Source organism: Bombus pyrosoma, linkage group LG14 (assembly GCF_014825855.1).
Source record: "Bombus pyrosoma isolate SC7728 linkage group LG14, ASM1482585v1, whole genome shotgun sequence".
Classification (NCBI taxonomy): Eukaryota; Metazoa; Arthropoda; class Insecta; order Hymenoptera; family Apidae; genus Bombus; species Bombus pyrosoma.
The window spans coordinates 73,316-89,042 of record NC_057783.1 but is presented as its reverse complement, the minus strand read 5'-3'; the positions used below and the strand labels follow the sequence as shown (position 1 = coordinate 89,042).

Genomic DNA, 15,727 nt, shown 5'->3' with positions numbered 1-15,727 from the left:
GTATATAATAATTTAATCCGATAATAATTTATCCGTAAAGGATCGATAAGGTGGTTTGCGCAATCGCGAATGCGACGATCGACTCGCGCTACGACTATCGGAAGAAGCTCTCTTCCTAAAAATGTTCGTTCCGCTTCGTCTTATCGTTATCTGATGAATACTCGACAGAATCTCGATGGTACCGTGACAGGTTGGAAAAGACAGTCGTTAGTTGGAGAACGGCGTCGAATCGCTTTCACCAGTGTCCGGCGGATCCGCGGTTAATTGGCAAGGAGCGAGCAGCAACGAGAGATATCGTATGAATATCGGACGAATCGTAGGAAGAATGGCACGCAGGAGGACACGAGCGGCGAAACGGAGCGACTCGAGAGAGACAGTGTCGAGGGGAAAAAAGCAAAAGGGCACCGGCACGCGTTGCACAAGTGTACGCGAGTAACAACGAGACAATACGCTCGAACGATCGCGATCTTGTTGCGGTAATTATCGCGAATCGATGTATCGGTGGAGAAGATGCGCGCGGGCTTGTTTCAACGAGGCCAATTGAGCGACGTTGCATCGTTGCGTAATCCGCGTCCGTTGGCGCTCGGGACGACCGCGAACGGAATTCATTTCCTTGCGTTTCTTAGGTTGGATCGGACGCGACACACGCAAGCCCGATATTGGTCGAAACGCGGAAACCGATACCGACCGATACGAGATACGAATCGATGGAAACGGCACACCGGATCGCAAATGCCGGATCCTAGCTATACTACGGATGATCGTTTACCGCGCTTTTACCGCGCTTTTACCGCGCCGCATTTGTGCTGCCACGAAGCTGATTTTCATAGGTGATATTCAAAGGTGTCGGTACTTTTAGATATTCGCTGGCCTGGCGGCGCATTCTGGACAAATATCCGTGGGGCTTGGTCAAGGATTCAGCGCGATTCTAGTGCCGAAACTGTTGGCCAGTCACTCGGCGAACGCCGATGAGACGTCTTGGATCGCTGCCCTAGGTGTCATCTCGAATCCTTTGGGCTCGTTAATCGCCGGACTATGCGCAGAGTGGTTCGGAAGAAGATCGGCTATCGCGTTGGCCAGTTTGCCTCATGTCGTTGGATGGTTGTTGATAGCGTTGGCGAAAAACTTGCCTCTGTTATACGTGGGCAGATTCGTCAGTGGAATCGGCATGGGCATGGCAAACGGCCTATACCTTTACGTCAGCGAGGTATTTCTTCCTTTGATTCGTTACATTACATAATTAACAGCTTATACCGATGAAACGTGATAATTAACGTTTGACCGGTGAAAAATATTACAGGCCGCCGCACCAAACCAGAGAGCCTGGCTGGGAAGCTGTGGCCCAGTTTTAGTTTCGCTCGGTGTCCTCATGATCTACTCGTTGGGAGCGTTCACCACGTGGGAAACTGCCGCTGCCATCAGTATAGCACCTGCTATACTCTCGCTGGCACTAACGCGGTAATAACTATTTTCATTCCAATAATAACTATTTTACTTCTTTATTCCCATCTAATTTTTTTTCTCTCTTCTTCTTCTTCTTCTTCTTCTCCTTCTTCTTCTTCTTCTTCTTCTTCCTCTTCTTATTCTTCCACTTACCAGTATGATCCCGGAAACACCGAGTTGGCTTGTCGCTCGAGGACGAAACGAGGAAGCGAAGGAATCCTTGTTGTGGCTACGAGGCTCTGGCCTAACCACCGACAGAGAGTACGAGGAACTTTGCGAGGCAAACGTGAAAAGAGAAGAGGGAAAGGAGAGTCTGTTGAAAGCTCTTCACATGCCAAGCGTGTGGAAGCCTTTCCTCGTGCTGTGCGCTTTCTTCGCGCTCCAGCAAATGTCGGGCATCTATATAATCCTCTTCTACACGGTCAGCATCCTCGAGGAGATCGGTATCGACCTGAACGAGTATTCCGCGAGCGTTGGAATCGGTGTGATCAGGTTGTTCGCGTCGATAGCCGGCGCTGGTTTAGCCAACAGCTTTGGCAGAAAAGCGCTAGCCTTCGTCAGTGGCTTGGGAATGGCGATCTCTGCCGTAGGCGTTGCTCTCTCCTACAGGTTCGTATCTTCTCCGCTTGTCATTAACTCGACTTTTCTCTTGCTCTTGCTCTTGCTCTTCCTCTTGCTCTTCCTCTTCCTCTTCCTCTTCCTCTTCCTCTTCCTCTTGCTCATGCTCTTGCTCTTCCTCTTGCTCTTCCTCTTGCTCTTCCTCTTGCTCATGCTCTTGCTCTTCCTCTTGCTCTTCCTCTAGCTCTTGCTCTTGCTATTGCGCTTCCTCTTGCTCTTCCTCTTCCCCTTCCCCTTCCTCTTCTTCTTTTCTATCGTCTCCGTAAAGCTTTGGCCAGCCTGGTCTAGCGAGCACGAGAATGCATGCATAAATTCGACGAATCGTCGCCACAGTCCAGGTCGAATTTAACACGTGGATGACGGTTTGTACAATACGTATGTAATTCTAGTTTAGAGGTGTAATAGGAACCATAAATTAAGCAATTCCTCCCATAATCTATTCTTTTTCCTTCGCGTAGTAGCATATTTCATAATATTATTATACCAATAGTTATAATAATAGCGTAATTCGTATTATATTAAACACAATCAAACACAATAGGTTTGCTAGTAAATGGTATATCGTAATCGCTCAACTTTGGCGATAGATAATAATAATAGCCAGGCTGGAAAAGGCAAACGTTTCCCTCCGTCTAGTCCACTCTGTTCGTTTTTCTACTTAATCATCTTCGTTGACACGAATCCGATCCAAATTAATCGAACTAATCGATCCAATTTTCCTCTCAGGTTCAAATTGCCATCGGTGGTATCCTTGGCGTGCATCGGAGGCCACGTAGGCTCCTCTATGATAGGATTTCTCACTCTGCCATGGGTCATGACCTCCGAACTCTATCCGCTAAGGTTCAGAGGATCTTTAGGAGGCATCACTACTAGTATCGTACAAATGTTAACGTTCGCAACCATCAAAATGTATCCTAATCTGCAACCGATAGTTGGAATCGAGTGGTTCATGTGGACGTTCGCCGTAGCTTCTAGCTTAGGAGCCGCATTCGCCCTCACCATCCTCCCCGAGACCAGAGGTCGGAGCCTCGACGAAATAGAAAACGGATTCTCCAGAAAGCTCGCGACAGACCCGCCCGCCAATGTCCAGCCAACAGCCACCATCTCTCTTCAACCTAATAACATCACGCTCGAGAAATTTGCCTCGATCCCCGAGGAGAAGCATCGCAATATCACGACAAACGCGTACGCTTATGACAATTTCTGCATCGACTTAACCGCTGACCATATAGAAAAGAACAAAAGGGAAGCTGCCAATGATTCCGAAGCGAACCGTCATCATCTTACTCGCGCCGTCTCGTCCGAGCACGTGTATTTCTAGCAGTCATCGAACCTCCCTTATCCATCCACCCTCTTTTTCCAACCACCCCGATATCTCCATAGAAACCGGCCCCCTTTTACGCTTTTCCACCAATCAACACACCTTCTTCCTTTCTCTTCCATCTACCATCCTTGCCGTACCTAATCTTATTCTTTTTTCCAACGTTTTTTCCAACGTTTCCCGCCATTTGCGCACAAATTACAGCCAATGGCCAATAGTTTGCGCAGTTTCCAACTAGACCCGGACCAATCAGTATCGAGAAAACCACGACAAATTTCACCACCTAAATACCCTCTTTGTCCAATCGTCGAGTAGAATAGTCGAAACGAGCAGCCGGCAATTCAGTACACCTAAAAGGAACGACCATTTTCCTTCATTCAACATACTCTCTGTGTACCGGCTTCTCTAATTACTTTTCTATATATATATATATATGTATATATATATATATATATATATATATATATATAGGTATACATATACGTTTATATTTATGAAATATCCCTGCTACGTTCAAATATCTCCGAATCAATTCGCTGCGCTATAAGTCCACATACTTGTAAATATAATTTTATTCCTGCAAAGTGTATATAGATATATATATATATATATATTTATTATATTATATATATATATAATATATAATATAATAATAATAATAATATAATTATATATATATATATAATTTTATTTCCTATCAATAAATGAATTATTTTTGCAACAATGGCTTTCTTACAATTTACCACGATAATCATTGTCAATGCGAAACACTAATTCCTTCGTTCCCTTTTCGTTCAAACTTTTCCAAACGCACCCTTCCAGCCAATCTTCCCGCCAATACACACCAATACACTACACACATCTTTCACCTCTCTCTCCTAGATTCGTTCCCGAGTTCACCGATACACCGGTAGCAAGAAAGCCGACGGTCTAACAAAGAAAATTACGCAAACGTAAAACTAGATCGAATTAGTCTTTTCCACTAACGAGAATCAAAACTAGCACCTACTTTGTACTTAGTACTTACCTACTTTGCACCTGTGTACACACGCTACCCTTCTTACCAACAATTATCCTACATAAAACTTGTGATAATACCACTAACTACATACATACCCTAGCAGCTGCCTATACTCTCTGTCATCGTCTCTGATTCTTCGTCTACTCTTCTCTTCTAGCATCTGACCAGTCAACTGCTCTGCCATCTATCGGATCCGGCTGGAACTGTAGAAAAGTGACAGGGATATAGAATGTGCGAGGAGGTATCTCAACTCCTGTTAGACAGCACATCTATATTGTGCGACAAGGGCAGACGTACCTCCCACTCTAATTTCACGATTATTCCTTAATTACCCTTCTCCCTGCTATAGGTCATGAACTTTCAGCATCGCAAGACAAAGGTGGAACCTCTGGCAAGATTCACACGCCGATTTCAATCGGAATTTACCTTTAATTAATTAATTATGGACATTTATCGTAGCAAATGTCGCGGCTGCCGCGGTACTGGTCTGCGACTTTTTACAAATACCAACCTTACGCCATATTAATTCGTTCTCTAAGGAATTGAAGAAGCTTCCTTAGATCCCGTACTAAATTCTTTCTGCCTAAAAGATCGCAAATTAACTGCGTGTAGCAGTTAAGAGAATTATGCGAAAATTCGCGACGTGGGCCCTGGCTGACTAGGGAACGCCGCCGATAATTATTAAAAACCGGATTAGTCAGCCTCAGCTCTCTTCCTACATTCCCTTCTTTTCCAAGAAATGCATATATAAAGATTTACAACTTTTACGCGATAGATCGAAGCAATCGTCCGAATAATATTTAATTTCTCGCAAACTACCTTCGAAATTTTAATCGAAATTCTCCTGGAATAATAATTACTCCATTTCTACTATAATCGTATGATAAACATTACGATCTAAACAGCTTTCGCTATGGTATAAAAGACAAGTACACAACAACTCCGTGTATTTGTAATATGTGCATTTATTAATTATATTTCATATAATACAACATACTATCTTACATATCAACCTCATAATGTAAAGTTTACGCCATCAGATGTGAGTATTGGGTTATTGGTACATCGTAAGGATCCGCATATGTGTAACATTCGCCGAAAAGTGGTTCAACATATGTATCTTCCGGCAAACTTTCGTATATCGGCTGTCCAAAAAATGTGCCTACTTCCCAATGTGGGAAATCCTTCATTACATCAGCTTCTAATTCTCTCATTCGTTTCAGATGTTTTAATATCCTGTGACAAAGAATTATTCTCACTTTAAATGCAAATATCTTTTAAAAATCACGCTGCGATTAATTACATAACAGGTTAGAAAATATACACAATACATTCATATAATTAATGAATATGTATTAGAAAAATAGTATAATACATGAAATGCAAATGAGGACAATAGCAAACTGTATTGCTAACGTTTATGAAATTCTGCCAGCAAATAGCATAACTTATACAAGATATCTCTTTCACAGCAAATTACGTGATATCCATTAAAAGACAATTATGCTTACGCTCTATCTTTTTCTGCTAACAACATCGGCACTGTTGCTAGTTCTCGACTTTTCGTTTCGAGCATTTTTCTTCGCTCGCTTACCCAATTTTTATAGTATAGTGGAAATGTGACAACATTGGTAACAATAAATAACCCCACGCCCATACGACCTAAAAATTAATTATACTTTGTTCTACCATTATAATTTTATATAACATTTGCCACATGATTTGCTCTTGTAAATTAATATTTCAACTAAATTCCATTAATTTCACTTTTTCTGATAATTTTACATATCATTTTTGAAATATTTCAAATACACAAGTACTTAAAGAAGCAATTGTATATTCAAATTTATTAATTTCGATTAATTTCAGTCTATTACTACTTTAAAAATCCCGAGTCAAATTACAATAATCTATTAGATAATAAACTATTACATGTAGGTTATAGGTTAGTTTGTACCTGTTAGAAAAGTACGTAGCTTGATTCGATTGATGTGGAAAGGAGCATATCCTCCCTCAGGAGGTAAATCTTGAGGTCCTGTTTTCGGCCGAGACATCCTTCTTAACTTTTCATTCGCTGTATAAACAATGAATAAGTTAATAAAGACGGACAGTATAACATATACGACTTCGGTTAGAACATAGGAACAACACTAGCACTCCTGGTGAATATTCCAAAAATTATTTTTCATCCTATATATACACATGTGTACACATGTGTGTACATGAAATGCAGTAAATAGCTAAAACTTTCGAATTAGGCCTTTCAATTCTCACCTTTTATATGCAGTTCAGAAATTTGTATAAATATTAATATGGTTAGTATTCAGTGTTCAGAAAAAGTAAAAAGAAAAATTAGGAGAAGGAAAGTTAAATAAAAACGAAAAAGATTGAGCAGTTGTATTCATTTGGTATTTTATTATTTAAAATTCTGGTAAACTATATTATAAAACTTTAATAAAGTATGCTGATATAGACAATCATACTTAAATATTACTACTATATGTAAAAATGGTTACTATAACATTTTCAATAAAATACAGTATCGAGTAAATATATTTAAGCGTTTGTATCGCATATCAATGTGTTAATTAATCAATGTGTTTGTAACATAGAATTATATATTAAATAATTTATTCTTATTTATCTTATTATCTATACAGTACATAGATACAGGGCGACAGAACTCTGTAATATGACATATCAGTCGAAAGCAATTTTTATATAGAAGAACAGAGTATAAGAAGGAAATAAAAGGAATTTAATCACTTTTTTTATCGTTAGTTGATTGAACGCATTTGCTGTATTCGTCGTTTAACCGATCATATTCCTTGGCAAGGGATTCAGCTTGCGACTTTATAGCTTCTTTATCTTTCTTTTCTCTCGCAAGTTGATTTTCCAATTCTTGATTTTTTATTTGTAATTCGTTAATCTGAGCTTTCCATTCTAATGTTACTTTATCATGAGCTTCGTTCGAGTCATTCTGAACAGTCTCTCCACTAATTTTCTGTTGTAACAACAAATGTTTCGCTGTTGTAGTTGCCGATTCAGCTTGACGTGTAACTGCTTCACTTCGTGCCAGTAGAACGGCTTGATTAGAGATTAAAATTACAAGACGACGTATAACAAGGCTTAAGAACAGTGAGAAACCAGCTATGTAAAAGTTTCGTTGTGCCCTGAATAGTTTCATACTACCTGTATAAAATAATAATGGAATCAGAATCAAATCCTAAATTCAACATAGATATAATATCATATGTAAATAACAATATGAATATATACCTTGCAATTCGGCATCAATATGATGATGATCTTTCTCTACAGCTACAACTGTAGAATACTTTCGCATTTCTCTAATAGCATCCAATAAAATCACGACTAATATTGCAAGCAAAATTAAGAAATAAATTGATGCTCTATCGCTTAAACTTCTTAAAAACTGGGATTTAAAGATCTTCTGCCATCTTGTGGGCGAAATTATTGGTAACACCAATAGTAAAACTATTATGACTTCGACATATAGAAATCCAGCGATTAAAGACCACTGAAGACTCATGATTGCTTAATTTCTGTAAATATCTAAAAATATCGCAAAACATTTAGATGCTGCATATTCATCTTTCCAGTTAATAATTTTTATAAACACCATTAAATAATTTGACCGAAAGATGTTTATAATAGAAAATATGTCAAAATTTTATATTCATATGGACAGAAATGTTTAATAAAAATCAGTTAATTGGATATGTAGGTACCTCTATAACATATGAAATATGTATAATACTGAAATCTTTATGAGTAAAAATAAAGTTAAACTTTACTCTCTTAATGGAAATAAAATTACTGCCTCTTCTTATTGCAATCTAATAGCTTTCAATGCGTAGAATCTGAAAATGCAAATCTTAATTTTAACAATCCAGCGATTCAAAGGTTGCACGTATGTAATGTTAAGCGTTTTTAGCGTATTTAACAGCTTATTTTAATGCCATGCTGCTTCTATCTATCAACTGATTGGCGCGCACAAATGGGCCTTTATTCTCCTCCTTCTTTTTTTTTTCGCTGGGCACCTTCGCCGGCTGTAATTAAATTATTGACAAGTATCGTAGATAAACTTTACCGTAAATTAACATATTAACGTAGGCGGCTGAAATCTTATGACTAACTCCAACCTAATTCAGTACTCACTTACAAATTCCATGCTCAAATATTCACTGTTTTAGGGGCATATACCTCAAGGAAAATATTTGACTTTTCCCGTCTAAGTGGTCGCCGCTCACGTGTAGTATCTGTTATAGCCAGCGGCTCCAATCACTGAACGAATCGTGGATAGAAAAGCCAACATGACTGGTCAAAAAGTAAGCTGTCAAATACGCTAAGAACGCTCGTAACATTTACCTACTCGTAACATTTACACTGCTGGATTCCTAAAGTTAAGACTTACATTTTTGGATCCTATCCATTGGAAACTATTGATGACAATAATCTCGTTTCCATTAAATCAAAGTTCTGCCCATATCGTTATTCTAATAAAATATTAATTGGTATCCTTACCTTCTATTCTTCTCTCTCTCTCTCTCTCTCTCTCTCTCTCTCTCTCTCTTAGATCACAATTGTAACAAAAATTATTATCGTATAATAACATCTTTAAACATTATGTATAATAATGACAAAAATTAAAATTAACAACAGTGTAACCAAAGTTAAAAATAAAAAAATAGTCAACAACACATGTCATTTGTTTAGACTACTTCTATATTTTTAAACATATTACATACATTCTAACCAATATTTATATATATATATATATATATTTATAGTAAGAGTTTAAAAACTATTATTTTAATACCTTTAAAACAAACTGACCTGTTAATCATGCTTACATAAACACTCGCTAGGGTAAAATCGTTTTAAGATTAGGTTGTGAAAAATCAATATGGAAGACAACAAAGTCCTCGTTTTTTCGAAACAGATAAAGGATGAGTAGACTGTTTCTACTTCTGCTTCTGTCTCTGTCTCTGTTTCAGATATTTATAGCATTTCGCGCAGAATGTAAATCTTCTTGTTTTCCATGTTGATTTTTCACGACTCAATTTTTCTTCTGTACTTTTGGCAGGGACCAAAAAAAATTCTACTACATATCTCTGTAACTACGTATTTATGTATCTTGACTTATCATCAGATTTGTCAATATTTAGCTAATAATTCATATACATTCATATATTTCTTTAATGCATCGTAATACAACGATATATTTCTATACATTGCGATATTATAGATTCCATTAAAAATATATGGTCATATTTATATTTATTTAACATGTGACGTATATTTGGCAATTAAAAACTCATATTCTTAATATAAACATTCCACAAATTACAGGTACAATGGCCTTGACGGGCAAAGGCGTCCGGGTTAAAAACTAAGGCTATCACTGTCACGAATATATATGTTAAAAACAGTATAAAAGATCTTATTTCACGTGCATTCAAACATTCAAATACAATGCACAATGCATGAGAATGCTGAGGGGTAGAGACGGGGAAGAGTGAAGAAATAATGTTTCACAAATTAACGGTTATTGTCAGGAAATATTGATATTACCTTTTTAGTATGAAATTAAAGGTTAGTATTCTTGTGTCAAGATAAGGAATCAATCAGATAAATCTTATTAGAAAGAAATTATGTTTGTATGCTTTGTTACTGTTACCTGTTGTTACTTTCAACAGAAAGCTCTCTGCTAACAATCGCGAAATTTGTAGGTTATATATTTATTACCGAATTTTAATTTATATATTTAAATGAAATAAAACTAAAATTATATTATAGAGATTTTAAGAAAATGCAAGGTAATTTTTAATTTCTGCTTCCTGATATTACTATAAGTTACTTAATGCACGGGCGAGTCTTGTTGGATACAAGAATGTATTTATAGAATATCTTACCCTTTACCTTTCTTTTTTTTTTTTTTTTTCCTTTCTTCGTTTAATGATTCTACATGATTCTCTATGATCTCTATAATTATTTTTATAATAAATGATTATATTTTTGTGAATATACATTTATGAAAACACTTAAACATATGTATATTTTGAAAAGAATCGCCTTCTTACTTATAATTTAAGTAAATGCTTATGTTACAAAGCGAAATTCGAATTTGCGATAGAATTGTGAACTTACCCTTACGACAAAGGATTTTGTATTGTATGTACATGTATACCTATCTATACATATGCACGCATGTACGTATATACAATGTGTGTAGGTTACATGCTACATATTTTTTTTTCCTGATTAACGTATATTTAAACATATTAGTGTAATAACAATAGAACGGTACTGTATCTTTGATGTAAATCTAAATCAAATTGTTTTTATCATATGCATATAAATAATTACAGCGGTTGTGTAAATGTTATGCCTTATTCGTGATAAATAAAACATTAATTTTAATCGATACAGTGTTCCCAGATTTTGATAACCTTATTAATAAATAATAATAGTTTTGTAAGCAGTTGCTATATTATCGATTGCAGTAGTGAAATTAAAGTATATAAAAAATAAAGGATACGTACACATTTGCTGTCATACGTGCATTGACATTACACGCAAATCTGTTAATATTCAGTTAGTAAAACAAAAAAAAAAAAAGGACATGAAAATTCTTACATACGTATGTGTACATTACAGCGATTTGACTAAATATTAACGAAAAAAGCAATTACAAGAAGAATGCAGTGAGAAATGTATTTTCTTTTTCCATAAAATATTAGTTTGGTATAGCAAAACTTTTGACATTTAACAATAAGAAATGTAATATTGAAATTGTGATTAAGAAGAGATGTCGCTTTCAATTTTATTAGTTTGCGAATTAAATGCGAGTACAGATCATATATAATATTAGTATGATACTTGTATTTGCATAAAAAATCCATTGTATTAATATGCTTAAAAAGTGTTAAAAAGAATTATTTATTTATATTAATCTTACATGTGTTTCAGGTAACAGTTCAGTCTTACAGTTTATTTAATTATTGGTGACAAAACATTTTTACTGACAGAGGTAATAAGATTTGCAAGTAATTTGTTGTGGTGAGTTTATCAAAAAACAAATTTAAACGGACAATATGGGTTCCGGACAAAGTACTCGTAAACTTACTATCAATAACGAAGAAGTAGGTGTAATAGAAATATCGGAATCCGTTGTGGAGCGTTTAACTCAAAAGGTGCCTGAAACAAATATTAACGTGGCAAGTGAAGTAAGATCTACTACTTTAGCGGAGCCGTCTTCTAAAAAAACTGTTTCTCAACAATTACCTCAAAGTGGTGATATACTAGCGAATGCTGGATATCCCACATATCATCCACAATTAACTTTAACCGCTCTTCAAATACAGCAACAGAATGAACAAGAATTTCGTAAACAGGATAATTATTGGCAACAACGTTTGCAGAAATTGGAACAAAAACATTCAGAAATTAATGAAATCATTAACGCAGAATATAAAAAAGCAGCGGAACAATTATATATTGATGGTATATATAAATTTGCCACTTTCTTTTGTAATATATGAATACTCTGTATGGATGGTATTCATAATTAAATTAGTTTTATATTAATCACCTCATAATATTTTGTCTACATTCGTTAATAATTATTAATAATTGTACGCATGATTATTCTTTTTTAAACTTTCATAAGACTTATATATTTATATATAAAATATAATATATATTTTTATATATTTTTAAAATATTTATTGTTTTGTACAATTTGTACACATATGCTCATACATGCACACTGCGTACAGAATACATATCATTTACCTATGTAATTATGTAATTATTTTTAAGTTAAACATATATATTATATAAACAGATACAGATATAAGTAGCATTCTTTAAACATTATATTGTTTATAAATTGTTTATACCGCAAATTGATAATTTACCTTTTATTATCTGTTTTTGTAGGTAAAAAGGGGGTAAATATTCATGATACTGTCCAACCATGCAAAAATAGTTCTGAGAAAGTGTTCAAATGTTACCAGGATCATCCTAAAGAAATTCTGAAGTGTTCTACCTTAGTCGAAGAGTTTTCCAATTGCGTAGATCAGCGTCGTGCGCGTGTGATTGCAGCACGTTGTTAATATATCTTAATATTGAATTGTTAGTAGCCAAACGTAATGTTATTTAATAAAAAAATTTCAAAAAATAAATTATCTGAAAATAAATTATGTAATATATATATACATATATATATATATATGTATATTCAAAATTTGTACACTTATTTTTATAATACTAATAGCAATAAGTGATATTCCTATTATTAAATATCACATTTAAATAATATAAAAATACAACCATCGAAAACAAGATTGATTAAAAACAAGAAAAGGAAATGGCAGTTAGAAATAGAATAGTAAATATAGATATGTAATCCCGAGAATCACATTAATGTTTTACGTATATATATATCTCATATGATTCGAAATGATTCGAAAAAAATTATTTGTTAAGTGATAATTTTCATTATTGTAATTTTGTATCAATACTCTTTATTTATTAGGCTGAAATTTGAACAATAGATGTAATAGGGGCACGTTTTTATCACTTCCACTCATCTTTATTGTTTTTATGTTTTTCGCGTTTCTGCCTTTATACCAATGCTACTCCTACTTTATTCTAATTAATTTCTATCAAAAGGCGAGAAAATCAAAAACACGTATATACATGGTCATATCAATAATTACATCTTTCGTCCTATCATTTCGTCTGGTTAAAATTTCTTCATATCTAAACTCATTTCCATAAATCTTTTCTAGGAGATGACTTACTTTTTATTCTCATAGCCTAATTTCGCCCCTGAAATACAATAACTTTCTGCGCGAACATCTTTTCTGTACCGTTACAAATATGAGAGTAATCAAGGGTGGCAGAGTTAGGTGGAACGGCTTGTATAAATTTATGATTATCTTTTAATCTACTTTGAAAACTGTATTCACAATACATACATATGCATACTTCGCACTTTGTACCATTTATTTTTATACTATACGTGGAGATACCAGTTACTTGTTACATACTGGTACGTATTTTTAGTGACTAATGTTTTGAATAAAATCATATAGCTTTTAGTTTAATTAATTAATTGATTAATTGTGTCGAAATAATCAAATACTGGCCAATTTTGTATATTTAGCGCATTATAATCAGTGCAAAATAAGCAACTTTTGCCAATTAATAATATAAACATTAAGATTGCTAGTATCACTTGCCAATTGGAAACGTTTTAGCAAGAAATTAAGTAAAATAAAGTAAGGCAAAGATGAATCATTTTACTTGTTACGGATCTAAATACGATATATAATATATTGCTTTATTATTCAATATCGAAAGACTTTCGACTTTGTGCAAATAAATTATTAAGTGTAGAATATTGGCAATCCTGATGATGAATGAATCATCATATAGTTGATAGCAGTTAAATAACAGGTTAGTTTGGCTTCTAAAGGTGTAAGGTTTTTATATTATTTGCGTCGTCTGTAATATACTTAATACGCATTATAAAGACATAGAAAATATTTTAAATAGATAATGTGTATTTATTTCTTCTTGGCGCTTGATACGATTTAAAATTTAATTTTATAATTTCTATTTTACATAATGTTCGATGATAAACATTTGCAGTTATATGTACAGATAGAATTTCATCGATGTCAATCAATCAAGGTTTCATTTCAGTTAAACAAATTTCCAGATAATAAATAACTAATCTAACAATTTTTATGTAATTCTTATTACATGTTAGTACGAGTCCAATATTGTTATATATTTTCTAGTTTGTTTATGTTTCTACTTAATTATATTTATTCAAATTGTTAATGCAGACGATGAATAGTTAGTTTGAATTTAATACTTTATTGCTATTAATATTTTGGTAAGTTATTCTTGCAGGTATGTGTGTATGTATGTATGTATGTATGTATGTATGTATGTATGTATGTATGTATGTATGTATGTATGTATTACTATTTTATATTATTATTGGCAATAATAATTTTTCTATATGATATTTCAGATGTGTAAATCCATTACAATAACAAATAAACATGAGCCTGCACTGGACATTAATTGCTGGATTTCTTTATTTTGAAATTGTAGTAGTTTTATTATTAGTATTACCAATTATTTCACCTAAAAGATGGCAGAAGCTTTTTAAATCTAAATTTCTAAAAAGTTTAAGTAGTCAAGCATCAGTTTATTTCTTATTTTTACTTGGAATATTGGTTTTGTTTCTATTGGATGCTATTAGAGAAATGCGAAAATATTCTACAGTTACTGAACATAAAGAATATCATTTGAATGCTGAAATGCAAGGTCTGTATATATATATATTTCTAGTGGTATATTTATGGTATTTTATCTATTTGGAGAACTAATTTCTATTCCACTATTACTTTGCATAGGCAATATGAGATTATTCAGAGCTGAACGAAACTTTTACATAGCTGGTTTCGCACTGTTCTTAAGTCTTGTTATACATCGACTTGTGATTTTAATTTCTACTCAAGCCACTCTGTTGGCACAAAATGAAGCAGCTATGCGTCAGGCTGAATCTGCTACTACAACAGCGAAACATTTATTGTCGCAAAAAACAGTCGGGGAGATCGCACAAAATGACTCAAATGAAGCTCATGATGAAGAAATAACAGAATGGAAGAATCAAGTTAAGGAGCTGCAAGCGAAAAATCAAGAATTGGAACACCAGCTTACAAAAGAGAAAAAAGATAAAGAAGCTATAAAATCACAAGCTGAATCTCTTACCAAGGAGTATGATCGCTTAAACGACGAACATAGCAAATGTCTCTGTTCAAGTGGTAATAAGAAAAGCGATTAAATGATGGTTTTGTTACATTCTTCATCCTTTTTAAGTTTTTCTTCATTGTTATTTAATATTTGCATCAAGTTTTGTTATAATGCGTATTTTATATTATATACATATATTCTATATTATATAATATGATATATATATATATATATAGTATACATTAATTTGTGTATCGTGTAGTGTTGTATGGAGGAAAAATTGTGAAAGTATCAAGTATTTAAAATAAGTAATTCAATGTTATAAAATAATCGTCGTCCAGCGTACGTTGGGTTATTCTTAGTCCTCGCGAAAGGTTCGTGAAGAAAAATATATACTAAACATAATAAAACATAAAACTAAGATCAATAAGATCTATTTTCAGTTATTTCTTTTTCAATTATCTGATGTATTTTACACCTGGATCCTATTACTACTACAATCTGTTTCTCATGATAAT

At 33.9% G+C, this 15,727-nt stretch overlaps 5 protein-coding genes across 29 annotated transcripts in view; 3 read left to right on the top strand and 2 right to left on the bottom strand.

Annotated features, from left to right (window-relative positions):
- Positions 1 to 3,973, top strand: part of LOC122575290 (facilitated trehalose transporter Tret1-like) — a 37,800-nt gene extending 33,827 nt beyond the window's left edge. For 9 of the 10 annotated variants that reach the window (XM_043744050.1, XM_043744045.1, XM_043744047.1 and 6 more), the window contains 4 exons: positions 860 to 1,207; positions 1,301 to 1,458; positions 1,600 to 2,052; positions 2,788 to 3,973. In XM_043744050.1, coding sequence (XP_043599985.1) covers positions 860 to 1,207; positions 1,301 to 1,458; positions 1,600 to 2,052; positions 2,788 to 3,382 — 1,554 coding nt within the window. In that variant the 3' untranslated portion in view covers positions 3,383 to 3,973. Of the gene's footprint in view, positions 1 to 212; positions 425 to 859; positions 1,208 to 1,300; positions 1,459 to 1,599; positions 2,053 to 2,787 lie in introns of those variants that run through there. The other variant, XM_043744043.1, reaches the window with a different exon arrangement.
- Positions 3,974 to 5,350: 1,377 nt separating this feature from the next.
- Positions 5,351 to 6,562, bottom strand: LOC122574878 (NADH dehydrogenase [ubiquinone] 1 alpha subcomplex subunit 13). Its single transcript, XM_043743038.1, has 3 exons — positions 6,361 to 6,562; positions 5,915 to 6,065; positions 5,351 to 5,639 (listed from the first exon to the last, which is right to left on the bottom strand). The coding sequence occupies exons 1-3, from the start codon at positions 6,455 to 6,457 to the stop codon at positions 5,432 to 5,434; spliced, it is 456 nt and encodes a 151-aa protein (XP_043598973.1). The 5' UTR covers positions 6,458 to 6,562; the 3' UTR covers positions 5,351 to 5,431.
- A 455-nt stretch (positions 6,563 to 7,017) lies between these two features.
- On the bottom strand, positions 7,018 to 10,317 carry LOC122574872 (B-cell receptor-associated protein 31-like). Of its 10 annotated transcripts, none has more exons than XM_043743018.1 (5): positions 8,590 to 8,730; positions 8,372 to 8,476; positions 8,156 to 8,287; positions 7,683 to 7,979; positions 7,018 to 7,595 (listed from the first exon to the last, which is right to left on the bottom strand). In XM_043743018.1, the coding sequence occupies exons 4-5, from the start codon at positions 7,954 to 7,956 to the stop codon at positions 7,162 to 7,164; spliced, it is 708 nt and encodes a 235-aa protein (XP_043598953.1). In that variant the 5' UTR covers positions 7,957 to 7,979; positions 8,156 to 8,287; positions 8,372 to 8,476; positions 8,590 to 8,730; the 3' UTR covers positions 7,018 to 7,161. The 10 variants fall into 10 exon arrangements, with proteins under 10 accessions (XP_043598953.1, XP_043598952.1, XP_043598957.1 ...); XM_043743017.1 differs by having other exon boundaries at positions 8,586 to 8,727; XM_043743022.1 differs by having other exon boundaries at positions 8,222 to 8,287; positions 8,586 to 8,727.
- Positions 8,623 to 12,616, top strand: LOC122574875 (MICOS complex subunit MIC19). 4 transcript variants are annotated; one of them, XM_043743030.1, is made up of 4 exons: positions 8,623 to 8,755; positions 9,780 to 10,022; positions 11,400 to 11,933; positions 12,372 to 12,616. In XM_043743030.1, exons 3-4 carry the CDS (start codon positions 11,525 to 11,527, stop codon positions 12,545 to 12,547), a joined length of 585 nt encoding a protein of 194 aa, XP_043598965.1. In that variant the 5' UTR covers positions 8,623 to 8,755; positions 9,780 to 10,022; positions 11,400 to 11,524; the 3' UTR covers positions 12,548 to 12,616. The 4 variants fall into 4 exon arrangements, with proteins under 4 accessions (XP_043598965.1, XP_043598966.1, XP_043598968.1 ...); XM_043743031.1 differs by lacking the exons at positions 8,623 to 8,755; positions 9,780 to 10,022 and adding an exon at positions 10,610 to 10,733; XM_043743033.1 differs by lacking the exons at positions 8,623 to 8,755; positions 9,780 to 10,022 and adding an exon at positions 10,742 to 11,070.
- A 736-nt stretch (positions 12,617 to 13,352) lies between these two features.
- Positions 13,353 to 15,639, top strand: LOC122574874 (B-cell receptor-associated protein 31). 4 transcript variants are annotated; one of them, XM_043743027.1, is made up of 3 exons: positions 13,353 to 13,488; positions 14,482 to 14,780; positions 14,870 to 15,639. In XM_043743027.1, the coding sequence occupies exons 2-3, from the start codon at positions 14,513 to 14,515 to the stop codon at positions 15,298 to 15,300; spliced, it is 699 nt and encodes a 232-aa protein (XP_043598962.1). In that variant the 5' UTR covers positions 13,353 to 13,488; positions 14,482 to 14,512; the 3' UTR covers positions 15,301 to 15,639. The 4 variants fall into 4 exon arrangements, with proteins under 4 accessions (XP_043598962.1, XP_043598961.1, XP_043598963.1 ...); XM_043743026.1 differs by lacking the exon at positions 13,353 to 13,488 and adding an exon at positions 13,508 to 13,895; XM_043743028.1 differs by lacking the exon at positions 13,353 to 13,488 and adding an exon at positions 13,902 to 14,206.
- The last annotated feature ends 88 nt before the right edge of the window (positions 15,640 to 15,727 follow it).